At 40.2% G+C, this 22748-nt stretch overlaps 1 protein-coding gene across 1 annotated transcript; it reads right to left on the bottom strand.

Moving 5' to 3' along the window:
* LOC118479764 lies at nucleotides 1-779 on the bottom strand. Its single transcript, XM_035974506.1, has 2 exons — nucleotides 677-779; nucleotides 1-571 (listed from the first exon to the last, which is right to left on the bottom strand). The coding sequence occupies exon 2, from the start codon at nucleotides 539-541 to the stop codon at nucleotides 155-157; it is 387 nt and encodes a 128-aa protein (XP_035830399.1). The 5' UTR covers nucleotides 542-571; nucleotides 677-779; the 3' UTR covers nucleotides 1-154.
* Between the last annotated feature and the right edge of the window lie 21969 nt (nucleotides 780-22748).

A 22748-nucleotide genomic window follows, 5' to 3' on the forward strand; every position in this document is an offset into this window, starting at 1 on the left:
GTCAAAATAATTCTAGCTTTCTTAAATTCACAATAAACTCAAGCATTAATGTCATAACAATAGCCAATGAAAATCAAAATAACACCACTTCAACAATTCTGAAATTTAGAAGAGTATTAGAGAAAAAAAAGTAATAAACGTCTTAACTAACTGCCTAGATAGTGTTGTCACTTTCGTTGTGTAGTCCATTCAAACCATCATCTTCACCAGCATCATTTGTAGATATCGTGCTCTCGAAATCTGGATATTTTCGGCTCAAGAACTCTGTCACTCTTTCGTATTTTTCGTTACTCTGTTTCAATTCCTCCTTGAGTTCAGTAACCTCATTTCTCAAATCTTCGTTCTTAGTGGAATCTCGTTGAGAAGATTCGACTGCCGATTTCATCCAGTTATCTTTTTTCCTTAACACAGGACCATCACCTACCTCCCATGCTGATTGTATTGTTTTAGCCCTGCCACATACACTTTTGATGGCTTTTCTCTCCACGTCGTGTTCCATAGCAGTAGTAACGATGGTTCCTTCGGTATTCAATCTAGCCATGGCCGCCTCTTTATGTTTACAAATATTATCCTAACATAATAGAAGGTAGAAGAATAAATTTAAAACTTTTTGAGACCCAAATAAATATTTGACAAAAAAATCTAATTCAAAAGCTTTTACTAGGGAGATGCTTACATATATAATACGTGAATCTTCATTTAGCCATCCGTTTTTCTTGTAATTATAGTGTAGCTTGTAGTAAACTTCTAATGGGCTAGGTGGCAACTGAGTCTCGGGATTTCTCTGCCATCATAAAACTTATATAATGAAGAATTAATATATTCTAAAAAAGAGTGAAATCAATCTTTTTATAACATATATAAACCTACTAGTTGCTTATTCAAACAAGTGAAATTTTCTATAACATTCTACTACTACATAACAATAACTTATTAAATTACGGGTCGAAAAGCGTAAACTTACAATTTGAATGCATGATTGGCTATCGACCGAGAGCCCCCCGCTTATATTTACTTGTTTTCTTCTGTTAAGTTCCATTTGATCACTATATTTCTACAAAATTAAAAATCAACATACATGTCAGAACCTGAATAAATAAGAACATAATTAGTGAATATAAATTATGATTTGTAATTAAATCAGCATACTAACCCGGGTTTTTTCTGACTCCCAATAGTCGCATAGACGATTCCAATCGTCTTGATTCCGACAATCACCATGCATATTAGATCTTGCCAACCTTGGATTATACCCTTAAACGAATGAATTATGAATCATACGAAGCCAATTGTGAAAGAAAGTGAGAGATTACAAACTACAGGGGTTAAATGTGTCAGCATGTTTAAATTATACCTCTGAGTGACCTTATAGCGAACTCGAAGCTTTGTAACGATTAATTATGCTCACTAGAATAAGTAATAAAAATTTCACAAGGTTTTGATAACGTATGAGAAAGTTATGCTATCATTCGTATTTGAAGGGTTAAAAGCATCAACGTTGAATTTTAAGACTTTTCGGTGATCATATGAATAATTAGGACGATAATTAGTCAATAAGAAAACCCTAATTGTGACACCCAAGTAATTCTGCACTAACCCTAAAATTTTTAGAATGATCAGAATCAGGATTAGGGCCCCTAAAACTCGAGGGGGGCAAACCCTAGCTGATAATTATCTAAATTAAAACGTTGCACAGTTCTGATTGGTTAAATTCTTGAGTCACCAAGGCTAGTCCCGAGTCTAGGCAGCCTATGAATTAGACTGCTTAGCTTACGGACCGTAAGGGGTCAGGCATACGGTCCGTAAGGGAGACCCAAAAATTACTATAAATAGCCGACATTGGCACTTAGCTTCTGTTGTTCAAACGTCGCACAGATTCCATCTGTACGTCGAGTTATAGCTGTTACACTACAATTAAACACACACACAATCACGAGGTGCTGCCGCAATCAGGGTAATAACTCGATCGCTATTACGATTCAACGTCCGATCGATTATAACTATCCAACGATTGTCCGAGTGCTGCTCAAATTGAGCTTGTACTTTGTTATTCATTGTGATTTCAACTTGAATGTTTGAGTGCTGTTCGAATTCGGACTATGCTCTGTCATTCGTTGTGAATCCATTGGATTATTAAGTATCGCACTTGATAATAGTTGTGAGGGTTTAATCTCGTGAATTGACGTAACTGCTGAATTAGTTACTAATCCCGTTGTGTGTGCATTGTTATTTAAATTAGGTTAGCAGGCTAATCAGTAAAGCTTATACTATGCTCGTAAATATGCAATGTGAGTCATTCTCTTTTTATCAGTTGTTTTACAAAACTCCAAATTATTTTCAAAGTGATAGTTACAGTGATTAAGTCTATGTAATCACCAAGTTACAGCCGGTATGTGGGGTTTTGTATACATTACTTGTTTCCCGTCACACTTGGACAAACGGGTGGCCAAGGGGTGATCTGACCACAGTCACAGACACCATTGGACAAATGGGCTAGCCAATGGATGGTCGAGTGACAAATACTGTGTGTAGTTGGTTTGATATCAGAAACATTGTAATTCCCCTTAATACTGTAGATTATAACAAACGAGTCGTTTTCAGCAAAATGAATGATTCACTCAGTATTTTCCCGCTGACAAAACCTTTTTCAAACATGTTTCAGGTGATCTGGTATGAGCAAAGAAAAGTGCCGTGAAGCACTCCCAGCTTAGAAAAGTGGCTCAATGTAAATAAATAAATGAACATGTTTTGAAAATAAAGATTTCCCTGAGAAATCACATTATTGTAAATTTCGGGAATTTATCCCTAAGTTATGAAACGAGCAGTTTAAATTATTTGAAAGATCCTGTTTTTAAAAAGACTTCCGCTGTCGCTTAAATTAAATACCACGGGGTTCCTGTCCCGCGGCTCCTGAAACGGGTCAAACCGGGTTGGGGGCCGTGACAGGAAAAGGTGGTATCAGAGCCACTGTTTTAAGCTTACTGATTAAGCTCACTATTTTAATTTAAGTATTTAGAAAAAAATTTATTTGTCATTCTGTGAATATATGCTTATTAACTGATTAATTATTAAAATTACAGTATGGGTAAACAAAAGATTTCTGCTATCTACCGCAAATTAGATAGTACACCTAAAGAACAGGGAACCTCTTCCTCCAAATCTTCCGTCAAGTTAGAGGAAGGAATCTTTGTCCGTAAGGCAAATTATGAAAACCCACTTACACCGGAGAAAAGGAATTTGATTATTAGGAAGGGTCAAGAGAAAAAGAAACCCCAAACCAAGAAAGTGAGGTTTAACCCGGAAATTCAGGAAACTAACAGTAATCCACCAGGGGAAAATAACTTAGAAGAAAAATGGGCAAATCTGTATCTGCTCGCTACTGTAGCAGAAAATGCAAATCTTTAAAACTCTAAATCTAGAAATAAGTACTTCCCAGTAAATAAATAAATAAATCTGAGTGTGTTCTGTTTGCTGTTATATTGTACAAATTGGTGTGCAATAAAAATGTTTATTTGTTAAACTTTGTTCCAAAGTTTTAACTTGGCATTTTTGTGCATTTTGCATATATACTACACAGCATGAGTGAGCTATCCGAGGCGTTTCAGAACCTCAACCTCTATCCTGTGCCAATTGAAGTCTCCCACAACTTCGCTGGTTACATTGCTGACATAGAGGAACCTCTGGAATTCCAAGCTCCACCGCTGGAAAAAGCAAAACCTAAAAAGAGAAGAAGATATGTAGGGTGGCGAAAAGTGCGCAGAAGGAAACCTAGGAGACTCCCTAAAATAGAAAATCCTATGAGTGTAAGCAAAGGAAAAGAAATAGAAACCGGAGAAAGTTCCAAACCAGCAGAAATAGGGATAGACCTAAAACAAAAGGGAATAGAAATCGGAGAAAGCTCTAAACAGCCTGAAGAAATCACATTCCAGGACGAAATAGATCGCCTACTGGATAATTGTGATGTACTAGAGCCTATCAACGATAATCTCTTCTCTTATCCTGCTACAGCCCAATTCCCAATAAACCTAGGACCCGCTATTCCAGACCCACTAGTTCACACCCGACCATTAGGCCAAATGGAGAAATGGTGGACCAATGACTGGCAATTCCAAAATATAGTCAATAGTCCCTATAGTTTTCTCCCACAGTTTGATCCAGAACCTATCCCTAATCCGCCAATGAGCTATGAAAATTTAGCTGAACTACGTCAGTTTGGTGAAGAACTGATAGGCACCGGGAATAGGATCTGGGAAATGGGGGAGCAGATCTCTTGGAAGTACGACGAGAGGGAGCGTCGTTACTGAAACTGCCAGTGAACCAAAAAGATAGGAGGGGTTTGGAGAAGTTTGTTTGTATTATAACTAATATAGTAAAACTGACTCTGTAAAATGGGCAATAAAACACTGTAAGATAAAAAGTGTGTATTGAAGCAGGTATAATATATAAAACAAAACAGAAGTCGAGGTATCGACAATTTTGGCTATGCTTGCATGTTATACTGATCTATGTGTTTATCTGTGATTTTGGTATCAATAATTAGACACTAATAATTTTTATTAATACTAATTAGCAGATGGAAAACGCTAATAGTGAACCAGTTAATGAAGTAAACCAGTCTGAGCAAAATCAGGAAGATCAATATATAACTAGACAAGATATTGAGCACTTTATTGCTCAAGGGATAGCCAATGCTATTCCAGAAATTGTGGCTGCTGTTCAAAAACCTGCCGAACCACAATTAATTCCTAGTAAACGTACTCCGGAAGATAACGGCAGTAACAGCATAAATGGAGGCGGCAATCATGACGATCATGATCCGCAACAGGCCTCACCCCCTAAGAAAATGAAAGCTGCAACGCCTGGTTGCACTTACAAAGAATTTCTTGCCTGTAAACCCGCAGAATTTGCAGGTAATGAAGGGGCAACTGCAACACTGCGTTGGTTAGAGAAAACCGAAGCAGTAATTGCAATAAGTAAATGTGCTGAAGAAGATCAAGTGATGTATGCGTCAAACTTGTTCAAAGAAGGGGCGCTAGAATGGTGGAACACGGTGCTACAAGCAAAAGGAAGAAGGATGGCCTATGCGATGAATTGGGAAGAATTTAAGAGTCTTGTAGAAAGAAAATTCTGTCCCGAATACGAGAAGGAACAAATGGCAAACAAGTTCCTGAGCCATCGTATGATAGGTGTAGACTGTCGAGGATATACTTCGACATTCTTCGAATATGCGAGAGTGGTACCTTCCCTGGCTTCGCCAGAACCGGTACTTATTTCTCGTTATATTTGGGGATTAATTGGAGAAATCCGTAACATCGTTAAAGCTGCGAGACCACGCACGGTTGACGATGCTGTGGAATTAGCTAATACCTTAACCGATGAACTAGTCCGCACCAGAGAGGAAGATCGCAAGAAGGAATTGGCTCAGAAGATTACCCAAGGATTTCGCGTGGGTAATAATAATAATAAGTTCAAAAAGAGGGGAACAGGGCAATCCTCATCACTCCTTTCTGCAGAAATTGCAAGAAGAAACACTATGGACAATGCAATGTAATTTGCAACTTTTGCAAGGCAAGAGGACATCGGGAAGAAGACTGTAGAAGGAAAACAAAAATTTGTTATAACTGCAGAGAAACGGGACATTTCCAATCTGAATGTCCTAAGTTAGCTAAACCAGCAGACAGTAGAGCTAAAACGACCGAAGGAACTACTAAGAAAAATGCACGAGCATTCCAGTTGACCACTCAAGAAGCCGACCTCATTCCAGACGTGATAGCGGGTACGTTCTTAGTGCATAACGTCTATGCAAAAGTATTATTTGATTCTGGTGCAAACCAAAGTTTCATTAATACTGCATTCTGCCAAGCTCTTAACTTACCTCTAACTACCCTTAGGCAGATCTTTACTGTTGAAACGGCAGATGGAAATTCTGTCAACATAGACAAGGTTTTGCAAGAAGGAAAGATACAATTGTTAGGTCATAAGTTTTCTGCAAACCTGTTACCTATGAAATTAGCCGGATTCGATGTAGTGTTAGGAATGGATTGGTTAATAGCCAACCATGCTCGAATCCTGTGTGATAAGAATTCCGTAGAACTCCGTACCCCCACAGGAGAAGTAATTCTAATTACAGGAAATAGACCTCGAAAGCCACTGAAATTCATTTCAGTAATGAAATTGGCTAGTTATTCAAGGAAACAAGAAATGGTGTATATGATTTCTGTAATCATCAACACTAAAAATAAGGAACTCCAGGACATCCCTATAGTTTCAGAATACCCAGATGTTTTTCCAGAAGAATTACCTGGTTTACCACCGAATAGAGAAGTAGAGTTTAGAATTCATCTAATTCCAGGTACTACACCAATAGCTAAAGCACCTTATCGATTAACACCTACTGAAATGCTAGAATTGAAAAAGCAGTTAGATGAATTACTAAGCAAAGGATTCATACAACCTAGTTCATCCCCTTGGGGTGCACCAGTGTTGTTTGTGAAAAAGAAAGATGGATCAATGAGGATGTGTATCGATTATAGGGAATTGAATAAAGTTACAATTAAGAACCGATACCCATTACCTAGGATTGATGATCTTTTTGATCAATTGCAAGGAGCTAGGTATTTCTCTAAGATAGACTTAAGATCAGGATATCACCAGCTGAAAGTGCAAGAGGAGGACATACCTAAAACTGCTTTCAGAACTAGGTATGGTCATTATGAGTTTACAGTCATGCCCTTTGGATTAACAAATGCTCCAGCTGCATTTATGGACATGATGAATAGGATCTGTAAACCCTACTTGGATAAATTTGTGATCGTTTTCATTGACGATATACTTATTTATTCCAAAAGTCAGGAGAACATTGTGAGCACTTGCATACACTCTTAACATTGTTAAGAAAGGAAAAGCTTTATGCCAAATTCTCGAAGTGTGAATTCTGGCTACAAGAAGTGCAATTTTTAGGTCATATGGTGAATCACGAAGGAATTCACGTAGATCCTGCTAAAATAGAAGCAATCACAAATTGGAAGGTTCCGCAAACAGTTATGGAAGTTAGAAGTTTTCTAGGCTTAGCTGGATACTATAGACGATTTATTAAAGATTTCTCTAAAATAGCTGTACCTTTAACTAAACTAACCTGTAAAGCTGTTAAGTTTGAATGGGGATCTAGACAAGAGGAAGCTTTTAGGATTCTAAAACACAAATTAACGAATTCTCCAATTTTAGCTTTACCTGAAGGAACCGAGGATTTTGAAGTATAATGTGATGCTTCAAAATTAGGATATGGATGTGTGTTGATGCAACGCAAAAAGGTAATTGCGTATGCCTCTAGGCAATTGAAAAAGCACGAAGAAAATTACACGACTCATGACCTAGAATTAGGAGCCATAATTTTCGCCCTTAAAATTTGGAGACATTATCTGTATGGAAGTAAGTTTACTATCTATACGGACCATAAGAGTTTAAGACACATATTTGGGCAAAAAGAGTTAAACATGAGGCAAAGAAGGTGGATGGAAATCCTAAGTGATTACGACTGTGATATTCAATATCACGAAGGAAAGGCGAACGTAGTAGCAGATGCCTTAAGTCGTAAATATCATGAAAAGCAAAAGCGAGTCCGTGCTCTTAGGTTAAATCTACAATTAGATTTAATGGAACAATTGAAAAAAATTCAGGGAACGGCAATCAAGGACGATGCCGAAGGAATGAAAGGTTACCTAAAAGAATTAGAACAAGGAAAAGATGGAATTTGGAGATTCCACAAGAAACGAATTTGGGTACCAAAACAAGGAGAATTAAGAAATAAGATTTTAGAAGAATCTCATAAATCAAGGTATACTGTACATCCAGGGAATAATAAGATGTACCAAGATTTAAGAAATAATTTTTGGTGGATAGGTATGAAAAAGGATATAGCCGAATACGTATCTAAGTGTCTAACCTGTTCACAAGTTAAAGCCGAACATCAGAAACCTTCAGGACTACTACAACAGTTAGAAATGCCTGTATGGAAATGGGAACTCATAACAATGGATTTTGTTACTAAGTTACCCAAAACCAGAAAAGGCAATGATGCTATTTGGGTAATTGTGGATCGATTAACCAAATCAGCTCATTTTCTACCAATGAAGGAAACCTTTAGCATGGAAAGGTTAGCCAAGTTGTATGTAGATGAAGTAGTATCCTTACATGGAGTCCCACTCTCCATTGTATCGGATAGAGATAGTCGTTTCACTTCCCGTTTCTGGACAAGTTTCCAGGAGGCAATGGGAACCCGACTTAATTTGAGTACTGCATATCATCCTCAAACGGACGGACAAAGTGAAAGGACGATACAAACCCTGGAAGACATGCTCCGAGCATGTGTAATTGACTTTGGTGGTAATTGGGATAGCCATTTACCATTAATTGAATTCTCCTATAACAATAGTTATCATTCGAGCATCAAAGCTGCTCCATTCGAAGCACTGTATGGACGCAAGTGCAGAACTCCCGTTTGCTGGGCAGAAATAGGAGAAAGTCAGTTATCAGGTCCAAAGATTGTACAAGAGACTACGGACAAAATAACTCAAATCAAGGAAAGATTGAAGACAGCTAGAGATCGTCAGAAGAGCTATGCAGACAATCGCCGTAAGCCATTAGAATTTCAAGTCGGAGACAAAGTACTTTTGAAAGTATCTCCTTGGAAAGGAGTAGTACGATTTGGTAAGAAAGGAAAACTGAGTCCAAGATATGTCGGACCATTCCCAGTGATCCAACGAATAGGACCAGTAGCTTATCGTTTACGACTACCAGAAGAGTTAGCTGGAGTACATGATGTGTTTCATGTATCCAATCTCAAGAAATGTTTATCAGACGAATCCCTGGTAGTACCTCTTTAAGATATAGAGGTAAACGAAAAGCTGAAATTCGTAGAGAAACCCTTACAAATAGAAGACCGGAAGATCAAGTTTCTCAAACACAAACGACTAGTACTAGTAAAAGTCAAATGGGAATCCAAGAGAGGACCAGAGTATACTTGGGAACTGGAATCAGAAATGAAGTGAAAGTACCCTCATCTATTTCAGTAAATCTCGAGGACGAGATTTTTCTTAAGGTGAGGAGGATGTAACAACTGCCACTAAATTCAATAATTAGGACGATAATTAGACAATAAGAAAACCCTAATTGAGACACCCAAGTAATTCTGCACTAACCCTAAAATTTTTAGAATGATCAGAATCAGGATTAGGGCCCCTAAAACTCGAGGGGGGCAAACCCTAGCTGATAATTATCTAAATTAAAATGTTGCACAGTTCTGATTGGTTAAATTCTTGAGTAACCAAGGCTAGTCCCGAGTCTAGGCAGCCTATGAATTAGACTGCTTAGCTTACGCACCGTAAGGGGTCAGGCATACGGTCCGTAAGGGAGACCCAAAAATTACTATAAATAGCCGACATTGGCACTTAGCTTCTGTTGATCAAACGTCGCACAGATTCCGTCTGTACGCCGAGTTATAGCTGTTACACTACAATTACACACACACACGATCACGAGGTGCTGCCGCAATCAGGGTAATAACTCGATCGCTATTACGATTCAACGTCCGATCGATTATAACTATCCAACGATTGTCCGAGTGCTGCTCAAATTGAGCTTGTACTTTGTTATTCATTGTGATTTCAACTTGAATGTTTGAGTGCTGTTCGAATTCGGACTATGCTCTGTCATTCGTTGTGAATCCATTGGATTATTAAGTATCGCACTTGATAATAGTTGTGAGGGTTTAATCTCGTGAATTGACGTAACTGCTGAATTAGTTACTAATCCCGTTATGTGTGCATTGTTATTTAAATTAGGTTAGCAGGCTAATCAGTAAAGCTTATACTATGCTCGTAAATCTGCAATGTGAGTCATTCTCTTTTTATCAACTGTTTTACAAAACTCCAAATTATTTTCAAAGTTATAGTTACAGTGATTAAGTCTATGTAATCACCAAGTTACAGCCGGTATGTGGGGTTCTGTATACATTACTTGTTTCCCGTCACACTTGGATAAACGGGTGGCCAAGGGGTGATCTGACCACAGTCACAGACACCATTGGACAAATGGGCTAGCCAATGGATGGTCGAGTGACAAATACTGTGGGTAGTTGGTTTGATATCAGAAACATTGTAATTCCCCTTAATACTGTAGATTATAACAAACGAGTCGTTTTCAGCAAAATTAATGACTCACTCAGTATTTCCCCGCTGACAAAACCTTTTTCAAACATGTTTCAGGTGATCTGGTATGAGCAAAGAAAAGTGCCGTGAAGCACTCCCAGCTTAGAAAAGTGGCTCAATGTAAATAAATAAATGAACATGTTTTGAAAATAAATATTTCCCTGAGAAATCACATTATTGTCAATTTCGGGAATTTATCCCTAAGTTATGAAAGGAGCAGTTTAAATTATTTGAAAGATCCTGTTTTTAAAAAGACTTCCGCTGTCGCTTAAATTAAATACCACGGGATTCCTGTCCCGCGGCTCCTGAAACGGGTCAAACCGGGTTGGGGGCCGTGACATATAACTTGGTAATTAATGTAAGAACATGTCTAAACATGTTCAACCCGACAATTTTCAGTTTATGCTCGGTTCGGAACCGAAAGTTGCAAAAGTAGACTTTTGCTTTGACTTTCAGTTTTGACCCATTAGAGCATAGTTTAGAAATACCTTAGAGTTTTATTAGGACCAAATTACATGTTAGTATAACCCTCTGTGATTATACAACTTGGTTCCTTAGTTATCCGATTCATATACATGTTTCCGTTATATGCCTAAATGTTGACCAATATGCCCTTTTGACCTTAAAGTGATATTTTTGAAAATGTTAAAGAATAGAAACCTTTATTACTGAAATATAAACATGTCCCTAAATTTTCACATCAGTTTGAGGCCTAGATTAGGAGTTATGCTCAATAGCGTAATTAGAAAGCTTTTTATTAAATAAACGGCCTAATTAGCATAAAGCCTATCTAAACCCAATTTTTGATATCAAACTTTTTACCTACTAATGTAAAATAATATTATGGGATTTTTGAAGATTTTTATTTATTTTTTGGCTGAGCATAACATAGGGTTATAGCTTTAATTCGGTAATTGTCGGTTTTGCCCTTTTGGCCTATAAAATGAGTTTTACATAACATTTTGATACCAAACCTTTTGCTACTGATTATATATGATAAATAAAACATTTTAAGCTTTCTGGAATGATAAAAATATCAACTTTTCTTATAAAGCCCGGAAATCGCTTAAAATCGCCTTTTTACGCGTTTTTAACGCATAGTATAAGTTAAAACTATTTTTAACATATAAGGTTTGATACCTACTGATATTTTAAGTAAATTTTCATAATTAAACAATAGGCAAAAGTTTTTAACTCAGAATTCTAATTTTGACCTTTAAAGCTTGTGTTAAATTACCAAAATGCCCCTTCGGTGCATAGTTTGGTTATGATTAATAAATTTCACATATATGCAATACCATACTGATATAACTTATTAAAGTAAGTATTTTTACTGATTATATCAGACCTGAAACTCAGATTTATATTTAAACTCTTTTAAAGCTTTAAAATGACCAAAATACCCCTACGGGGCATAATTTGAGTTTAAATTCATTTTGGGCATAATGGAAGGTATCCTACTGATATCACAACATATTTAAGGCATATTAACTTAGGAAAGCTGTTCATGATTCATTTGGTTACCCGTTACGCACTTTTCGCGTTCGGTACGGTTTATGTAACTAGTTTGCATAAATTAGCCGAAACGGGTCAAACCTTATCATTTTTATCTCAAAATCCAGAATGTGTTTAGTTTACCCATATTAAACAAGTATACAAGTTGGTCGGGTCTAAACCACATTCTAATCCGGTCTTCACTTAATCTTGCGTTTTGAACCGTATCAAAGAGGAATACTGTCATCATGACGACATTCACATGCTAGAAGTGGAGTTTTACAATCTAAAGATGACGGGGTCTGAAATCGAGGCGTATACGAAGAGATCGAATGAATTAGCTATCTTGTGTCCTACTATGGTGGATCCTCCTATCAAACGTATCAAGCTGTATTTCAAGGGTTTAGTGCCAGAGATTCAGAGCCATGTGACTGCAGCTAACCTTGGTACCATCCAGCAAGTCATTCGATTATCCCATCACCTCACTGATCAGGCAGTTGAGCAGAACAAGCTGCCTAATCGTATTAGTGCTTCTACCACTTCAGATGCTCCTAGCGACAACAAGCGCAAATGGGATGGAACTTCGAGCAAAGGTTCTACTTCTGTTCAGTCTCAGTCTCAGCAGCGAAGGACTGACGATTACAAGAGCCCCGGTCAGCAGTCTGCAGGGAATCAAGGACAGGGTGGATACAAGGGGAACCACCCTAAGTGCAATCGATGTAGTATGCACCACAGTGGGCCGTGTAACAAAGGTCGTTGCCACCGATGTAACAAGCTTGGTCACGCAGCAAAGGAATGCAGGAGCCCATATCCTGCAAATCAGAATCGTCAGCAAGAGCAGCAAGCTCCACAGAACCAGCAGCAACAGCAACAGCAGGGTAATAAAGGATGTTTTCAGTGTGGTGCTGAAGGCCACTTCAAAAGGAACTGTCCCCAGCTAAACCGGAATCAGAACAACAACAACAACCAAGGGAATGGGAACAACAATGGGGGTAACAATGATGGCAACGGTGCCAGGGGACGTGTTTTCATGATTGGTCAGGGTGAAGCGAGGAATGATCCCAACGTTGTGACGGGTAAATTCCTGCTGGATGACTTCTTTGTTACTGTTTTATTTGATTCGGGTGCCGATACTAGTTATGTGTCCCTAAAAGTTAGTCAGATGCTTAAGCGTGCCCCCTTCCCCTAAACACCAAGCATGTTGTAGAACTAGCGAACGGTAAAAGTCTCGAGGCCACACACGTAGTTAAGGGTTGTAATCTTGTCCTAGCTGGTCAGACCTTCTCTATCGACCTTTTCCCCATCGTTCTTGGTAGCTTCGACGGCGTCATTGGGATGGACTGGTTGTCCCAACATCAAGCGGAGATTCTTTGCAAGGAGAAAATCGTCCGTATCCCCCATTCAGGTGATGAACCTCTCATTGTTCGTGGTGATAAGAGTGGTGTTGTCGTAGACATCATCTCTTTCCTTAAGGCCCAGACGTGCTTATGAAAGGGCCACACAGCTATTCTAGCCCTCGTTACTGACACCTCCACGAAAGGGAAGAAGATAGAAGACATTCCTATTGTACGTGATTTTCCTGAGGTATTTCCCGAGGAATTACCTGGTCTTTCGCCTCATCGTCAGGTCGAGTTTGAAATCGAGCTAACTCCTGGAGCAGCGCCTATAGCTCGTGCACCTTATCGTTTAGCCCCATCGGAACTGGAGGAACTATCTACGCAACTACAAGAGCTCTTGGACAAGGGTTTCATTCGTCCTAGTTCTTCGCCCTTGGGAGCTCCAGTCTTGTTTGTGAAGAAGAAAGATGGTACCTTTCGAATGTGTATAGACTATCGTGAACTCAACAAGGTGACCGTGAAGAACCGTTATCCTCTCCCGCGCATCGATGACCTGTTCGACCAGTTGCAAGGGTCGAGCTACTACTCTAAGATTGATCTGAGATCGGGTTATCATCAACTGAGAGTCCGAGATGAGGACATATCTAAGACGACATTCAGGACTCGCTATGGACACTACGAGTTCCAGGTCATGCCTTTTGGGTTGACTAACGCACCTACGGTCTTCATGGATCTCATGAACCGAGTGTGCAAACCTTATCTGGATAAGTTCGTTATTGTTTTCATCGACGACATCCTGATCTATTCTAAGAGTCGGGAGGAACACGAGCATCATCTACGACTTATTTTGGAACTCCTTTGAGCAGAGCAGCTTTATGCTAAGTTTTCGAAATGCGACTTTTGGCTTCGTGAAGTCCATTTCCTAGGCCACGTGGTAAATAAGGATGGGATTCATGTGGATCCATCCAAGGTTGATTCGATCAGAAACTGGCCTGCACCCCGTACACCAACCGAAATCCGCCAATTCTTGGGTTTGGCGGGTTACTACAGAAGGTTTATCAAGGATTTCTCAAAGATTGCGCAACCTCTCACCTCACTAACACAGAAGGGTGTCACCTATCATTGGGGTGATGCACAGGAATCTGCGTTTCAGCATTTAAAGGAGAAACTTTGTAGTGCACCTATTCTCTCGTTACCTGAGGGCACACACGATTTTGTGGTCTATTGCGACGCGTCAATCCAAGGACTTGGTTGTGTGTTGATGCAACGTGAGAAAGTCATTGCTTATGCATCACGCCAACTTAAGGTTCACGAAAGGAACTACACTACCCACGACCTGGAGCTGGGAGCTGTTGTTTTCACACTCAAGATATGGAGACATTACCTGTACGGTACCAAGTGCACCATCTACACCGATCACAGGAGTCTCCAGCATATCTTCGAGCAAAAGGAGTTGAACATGCGACAACATCAACGGGTCGAACTTCTGAATGATTACGAATGCGCGATCAAGTACCATCTAGGCAAAGCCAATGTTGTGGCCGACGCCCTCAGTCGAAAGGAGACTAAACCTAAGCGTGTGCGTGCATTACAGCTTACCATCTACTCTAGTCTTCCCGCTCAAATTCGCGATGCTTAGGTTGAAGCATTGAAAGCAGAAAACATCAGGGATGAGTCCCTGCGAGGATCGAAGAAACGGTTAGAACAAAAGGAAGACGGTGCTTATTATGTAACAGGGCGCATCTGGGTTCCACTCTATGGTAACCTACGTGAGCTTGTGATGGATGAAGCACACAAGTCTCGTTACTCAGTACATCCTGGTTCGGATAAGATGTACCACGATCTCAAAGCTACGTACTGGTGGCCCCACATGAAAGCTAACATAGCAACCTATGTTAGTAAATGTTTGACTTGTGCAAGGGTCAAGGTTGAATACCAGAAGCCATCAGGTCTACATCAACAACCAGAGATCCCGACATGGAAATGGGAGCAAATTTCCATGGACTTCATTACTGGCTTACCTAGATCTCAACGAGGAAACGATACCATTTGGGTGATAGTAGATCGACTGACAAAGTCTGCACACTTCTTGGCAATCAAATAGACGGATAAGTTCTCTACTCTGGCCGACGTCTATCTTAAGGAGGTAGTCTCGAGGCACGGGGTGCCAACCGCTATCATATCTGATCGTGACGCGCGTTTTACCTCTGAGTTGTGGCAAGCGATGCACAAGTCTTTTGGCTCGTGTTTAGACATGAGCACGGCGTATCATCCACAGACGGATGGGCAGTCTGAACGCACCATCCAAACCCTTGAAGACATGCTTCGAGCATGTGTTATTGACTTTGGTAACGGCTGGGAAAAACACCTTCCATTAGTGGAGTTTTCGTACAACAACAGTTACCACACTAGCATCCAGGTTGCTCCTTTCGAGGCATTGTACGGACGAAAGTGCCGATCACCTCTTTGTTGGGCAGAGGTTGGCGACAGCCAAATCACTGGCCCAGAACTCGTAGTAGACACGATAGAGAAGATTGCTCAGATACGACAACGAATGGCGGCAGCTCGTGACCGCCAGAAAAGCTATGCTGATAAGCGCAGGAAACCACTCGAGTTGCAGGTTGGGGATCGAGTGCTACTTAAAGTCTCACATTGGAAGGGTGTAGTTCGCTTTGGCAAGCGAGGCAAGCTGAATCCACGCTATGTTGGACCTTTCAAAATCATTGAGAAAATAGGCAAGGTAGCCTACAAACTGAACCTACCTGAAGAACTCAGTGGAGTTCACAACGTATTCCATGTGTCAAATCTGAAGAAGTGTCTGTCAGATGAGACCCTCACAGTTCCTCTCAAGGAGCTCACCATCGACGATCAGCTGCGATTTGTGGAGGAACCAGTAGAGATTACTGACCGAGACGTTAAGGTTCTCAAGCGTACTAGAATACCCCTTGTTCGAGTTTGTTGGAACTCCCGTCGTGGCCCAGAGTTTACCTGGGAACGAGAAGACCAGATGAAACACAAGTATCCCTAGTTGTTCGAGAAAAGTGAAATCACTACTGAGGCTGAAGCTACTATCTGGAATTTCGGGACGAAATTCCAAACCAACGGGGGAAGGATGTGACACCCCAGAAAAAACCAGGAACCTATCTAGCTTTCTCAGTAACTATGTGCTAAATTTCAGGACGAAATTTCTTTCAACTTAGGGATGATGTGACAACTCGTATTTCAAACCTTTCGTTGTACATTGATGTAACTTGTTTGAACAATATGTGCTTACGTGATACGTGATTTTAATGGAATGTTTGTTATATGATTATATGTGTAATGTAATGCATGTATATAATGTAGTCGCACAACACGAATTCGATCGCACAAGCCTTTAGGCTTTTGCCTCGCACCCTTCTCGGCCTACCCTTCTTGTACTTGAAACCAAAAGGGCAGCCCATGATGGGTTCAGCCCACTCCCTTTACACGCATAACCCATGAGGAGGGTGTATACTCCTCATTATTTGCAAATCACACAACACACATAAACCCTACTCTCTCTTCCTCTCCTCTCGAAGCCGACGGCCACACCCCTCTTTCTCGAAGACTTTCTTGACTCGGATCATCCTTGTTCTATCTTCTAACCGGTTAGTGTTTCATGATAATTGTTTTGTTAGATGATATTGTGATTTATATGTTTCTACATAATGATTTACTAGTGAGATATCGTTGACTATAATAAAATTGTTATGGTTTGATGTTCATATAATCGGCTCGTATATGTAGTATTTTAGGAGTTGATGATGGTATGATGTTGATATTAATCAGGAACCGAATGCATGTTAATCAACTGTGATATGTTTATGTTCAGATGATTTGATGTGTTGTTATGTTAGGATGCATGTTAGGAAGCAAGAGCACGAGTCGTATTAATACGTCTAAATGATATGGTTGTTGTTTATGTTTTAATTATGATTAGGGTTCATAGGAATTTGATGTTAAAACCCTTGTTTGATCGATTATTGCATGTTTGGAAACTGTTAGTGTTGATTGATCGAATGGATAAGAAATAGGAAACTGTTGGATGATTGAAACCGATTGCATGAAATTAGGGGATTACACAAGTAATCGCACAAGGCCACCCTTGATCGCACAAGACCCAATCGGATCGCACAAGGGACTGGTCGCACAAGGCAGTCGCACAAGCTTGGTGCAACTGTTTAAAGCCCACGGTATAACTCAGAACTGCATGATCGCACAAGACGTGTGGATCGCACAAGGCAGTGCCGAACTGCCGATCGCACAAGTCTTGGGCCACACACACTGTTTGGACTTCACTATGTTGTTGGGCCTTAAAGCCCAAACCCAGTCGCACAAGATTATATGGACCGCACAAGATGATTTCTATTATTCGTTTGGGTCGGGTACATGTTGGGTTGTTATGTTATTGGGTCGGGTTGTTTCAGTCGCACAACCCGTTGTGAGTCGCACAAGTTGTGTTGGACGCACAACAGGTTGGGCCGGACACTATTGGGCTTCAATTAGTGAACCGCACAAGGCTGTTGGGCCATAGACTTGTGCGAGCCCAATCATTTGAGTCGCACAAGTTAGGATACGTTATGTACTTGACTGTTAATGTGTAGAGTATGTTTGCCATGATCATTACGTGTTATAACCTGTTAGTTTATGTGTAAAACTTATGTGCACTACTTGAACTTAGACCTGACTCTTATGGTAACCATGTTAGGACGTGGTTGACCACATATAGCTCAAGTGACCTTTTCGTGTATCTGCCGAGCTAACCTAAGGTGAGTTCACACTTTCTATAAGGCATGGGATTCCCGGTGGTTTGGGAATGGGTTAAGAATTCTCCTTGGGTAGAATATGTACCTCCATCCTCCATGGGAATGATGACAACATTAAACCTGCGTATTCTCCTTGGGTAGATTACGTACCTCCGTCCTCCATAGGAAGGACGACAACATTTAACATGCTAGACCAAAACTCTATCATGAAGTCCCTCATTTTTATATCGACTTAATCTCCGGGCCAATGGCAAGCGGGTCATTAGTTAATAGCGCTATTCGGGTTGACAAGCCTCACACCGTGCCGGTAGGACGGGCATGTACTAATGGATCTGGGCACTTAGTCAATTATGATGGACATTGACGTAGGGCACAACTTTCTCAGTCAGTTGTCGATATGGTAACGGGTCTAGTGGTTAACATGGGGAAGCCCCCACTGGTTAAGGTTTGGGAAAACAAGGAAATTTGTTAACTCATGGATTACAAATGAACTTATGGTTTTGGAACAACTTTAAAATGGATAACCAACTGTGAACTCGCTCAACTTTGTTGTTGATTCGTTGCTACATGCCTTGCAGGTCGTTAGGTGCTTAGCTGGAGCTTGCACGAGAAGGAGAGATCGTTGTGGGACATGGACTGTTGAGTTCCATGTTAAACATTTGAACTTTTAAACTTATGATTTGGTTTTACACTTTATGCTTCCGCTGATAACTTGAATTTGGTTAAATTGTTTTGGACACCAATTATATTGTGGTGGGTTTTATCTTTATTATATATTGTTCAATATGATTGGTGGCTTGATCCTGGTCATGTCACGCCTCCTGCAGTGATACTCCGCTAGTGGAATTTGGGGGTGTGACAGACCCGAGTGATCCATATTTCTTACCTCCAAGTCTTGGAATCCCAAACATGGATTATACTTGTCCTGACCCTATCCTTGATCCATATTATTTGCAACCATAGAATCCTTGGATACCACTTCTGTTAAGGTTCCTAGCGTGGAAGATATCGACTAACCGCCAAAACCTTCAGTACTATACCGCACCCAGTGACCAAGGAGGAGACTTTCAGGACTAAGATGAAGAAGAAACTTCTTTTGTTATATTTCTTTTCCCTAATAGTCCTTATATGGAGAAATTTATCTTGTAGTCCCTGCGTGGATAATGCTGTTTCTTTAAAGACCCGTCTAGGGCATTATTGTAATTTTTTGACTTTCATGAGAAGTTCCTTTTAATTTTATTTGGCACTAAGCATAAACATATATATAATATGTCCTAAAATATCTCAATTTAGGATTGTTCTGCGTTAAATATTAAAAAGAATCTTAAAGGTAAAACCTAGCCTATATGTCATTTTAGACATGGCCAAGATGGTAAAACCTATTCAAAAGATTCAAATCCTTGTTAACATCTGAAAACATGTTAACACTCTTGGCAAAATGTGATTCGATAAAATCACATAAGTCATCCTTAAATTGGGTTATTCCAATTCCCTTCTTATTTATATAATCATCCATTAGGGATGAAGTGCCTACGGGCCATAATTAATGTCCTTTGAGACTAAAGACAGTGGTGGTCTACGACTCCCTGTCAAGAAAAGGTAATAAACTTTGATTCAAGACTTAATGCCTCGATTCTATAAAATCCTGGCTTATAAATTAACTCTGTCCCTGTGACTTGGCCTTGTGTGCTATTATTTAATTATAATTAAAGGATTATTATGATAAAGATCCTGAATAAATATACCTAACAAATTAACCAAAATGGTTATTAAGAACCATGGTTAATAAATCGTCAAGAACGATAGTACTGATATAAACTTCTAAATAAACCTTGTCATTATTTTATACAGCAATTAAGCTACATGGCTGGGTCAGAAGAAGTTAACAGCCATCCCTTGGAAAATCAAGAGAATACTAGGATTATTATCACCATGGAAGAGCTCCGAACACTGATTGACACAGCTGTATCTAAAGCTGTGGATAGGCAATTTAGGTAATCTAGTGGGACGCACAGTAAGACCTCATCAGTACCCCACTCTAGATCTCACCCTAAGACACAATCTGAGGCTCATAGCAAGCCACCCTCTACACAACATAAGCCCAAGAAAGAGGATGTTCAACATTCCTCGAATCAACACAGTGTTCCATCCAAAAGGATAGTATTTGATAATGAACCACGTACCAAGTCCTGTACTTATAAATATTTTGTCTCCTGCAAACCCCGGGATTTCACTGGGGAGAAAGGAACGATTGACTGTATGACATGGTTGGATGAAATGGATACAGTGGTTGATATCAGCGGTTGTGCTGATAGGGATGTGGTAAAGTACGTATCTCAATCCTTCAAAGGAGAGGCACTAGCATGGTGGAAGTCTCTCATTCAAGCTGCTGGAAAGGCCCACTCTACAATCTGACATGGGATCAGTTTGTTGCTCTTATTAAAGAGAATTATTGCCCTCAATATGAGGTTGAGAGGATTGAGTCAGACTTTTTATAGTTGGTGATGAAAAACTTAGATTGTCAAGCTTACCTCACCAGTTTCAATACCCTGTCTCGATTGGTTCCGTATCTGGTAACACCGGAACCCAAACGAATTGCTCGTTTCATTGGTGGTTTAGCCCTAGAGATCAAGGCCAGTGTCAAGGCATCTAGACCTGCTACTTTTAGGTCAGCAGCTGATCTATCTCTGTCTCTTACCTTGGACGCGGTCAGGCTAAGATCGCTCAAGAATTCGGATGAAGGGAAGAGGAAGCGTGAGGACGAGGACTCACGACTCTCAGATAAGAAGCATAAGGGGAACTCCGAGCACAAAAAGAGTTCCGGATTTAGGAAGGATGATCAGCAATCGGGTGAAAAGCCCAAGTGTAAAGTTTGTAAGAAGCGCCATTTAGGAGGTGCAGATACGAATCGAAATCCCAATCACAGCCGAGGGCTTGTGGGATTTGTAAGTCTTCTGAGCACAAGACAATAGACTGCAAAAACATAAAGGATGCGACCTGCTATAACTGCAACGAGAAGGGGCACATCAAGTCGAACTGCCCTAAGTATGCTAACAAGCCTGAGGAGGTCAAGAAGACCAATGCAAGGGTCTTCCGAATGGATGCACGAGAAGCTGTTCAGGACGATAATGTAATAACAGGTACCTTCCTTATAAATGATATTTACGCAAGGGTGTTATTTGATTCAGGTGCTGATAAGTCATTCGTAGATAATAAGTTTTGTAAGTTGTTGAATTTACCTGTTAAAACCCTAAGTGTGAAATATGAGGTAGAATTGGCTGATGGTACTTTAGAGACAGCCTCAACTGTGTTAGATGGATGCTTTATATCCATTAGGAACCACTCCTTCCCGTTATCCTTGCTTCCTTTAAAGTTAGTCGGTTTCGACATAGTTATAGGAATGGACTGGTTATCTCATAACCAAGCCCAGATCGTTTGCAACAAGAAGCAAGTGGTGATCAAGACTCCGTCTGGTGAACCACTTACCATACAAGGTGATACCCAGTATGGACTGCCTGAACAAGTGTCTATGCTTAAGGCATCTAGGTGTTTGAAGAAGGGTTGTGTCATTTATATGGCACAGGTAACTATTGATGAACAGAAGCCCAAGATTGAAGATATCCCTATCATTTCTGAGTACCCAAAAGTTTTCCCTGAAGAACTACCTGGTTTACCACCAGATAGGCAAGTAGAATTCAGAATTGACATCATCCCTGGAGCAGCGCCTGTCGCAAGAGCGCCTTACAGGTTGGGGCCAACAGAAATGAAAGAATTGAGGACCCAACTAGATGATTTATTGGCCAAAGGTTTTATTAGACCTAGTTCGTCTCCTTGGGGAGAACCAATCCTGTTAGTAAAGAAGAAGAATGCATAGATGCGTCTATGCATCGATTATTGCGAGCTTAACAAAGTCACTATCAAGAATAGGTATCCATTACCCAGGATCGACGATTTGTTCGATCAATTGCAAGGGGCAAGTTACTTTTCTAAGATCGATTTGAGGTCAGGCTATCATCAACTGAAGGTTAAAGATGAAGATGTACACAAGACTACATTTAGGACTTGTTATGGTCATTACGAGTTCTTAGTGATGCCTTTTGGGCTCACTAATGCACCTGCAGCGTTCATGGATCTCATGAACCGCATCTGCAAGCCCTACCTAGAAATTTGTCATCATCTTCATCGATGACATTCTCATTTACTCAAAGAGTCAAGCTGACCATGACAAGCATCTCCATTGCATTCTTAAATTACTTCAACGGGAAAAGCTCTATGCTAAGTTTTCGAAATGTGAATTCTGGCTTCGTGAAGTCCAATTTCTTGGACATGTTGTTAGTGAGCGTGGTATTCAAGTGGATCCCGCTAAAATTGAAGCCATCATGAGTTGGCAAGAGCCAAAGACGCCCACGGAGATTCGCAGCTTTCTAGGCCTAGCAGGATACTATAGGCGATTTATTGAAAACTTCTCAAGAATTGCAGCACCCCTGACTTTACTAACTCGCAAGAATAGCAAGTTTGACTGGGGTCCTAAGCAGCAAGAATCTTTTGATATTCTCAAGCAGAAGTTGAGCAATGCTCCTGTATTGACATTGCCTGATGGAATCGAAGAATTTGTGGTATATTGTGATGCATCACACACCGGTATGGGATGTGTGCTTATGCAGAAAGGCAAAGTTATTGCCTATGCTTCTCGACAGTTAAAGGTACACGAGAAGAACTACACCACCCATGACTTGGAGTTTGGTGTCGTTGTATTTGCCCTAAAACTATGGAGGCATTATTTGTATGGAACCAAGTGCGTGATCTATTCCGATCACAAGAGCCTTCAACATTTGTTCAATCAGAAGGACTTAAACATGAAGCAGCGACGATGGATGGAAACTTTGAATGATTATGACTGTGAGATACGATACCATCCAGACAAG

The sequence above is a fragment of the Helianthus annuus genome, chromosome 6 (genome assembly GCF_002127325.2).
Source record: "Helianthus annuus cultivar XRQ/B chromosome 6, HanXRQr2.0-SUNRISE, whole genome shotgun sequence".
Classification (NCBI taxonomy): Eukaryota; Viridiplantae; Streptophyta; class Magnoliopsida; order Asterales; family Asteraceae; genus Helianthus; species Helianthus annuus.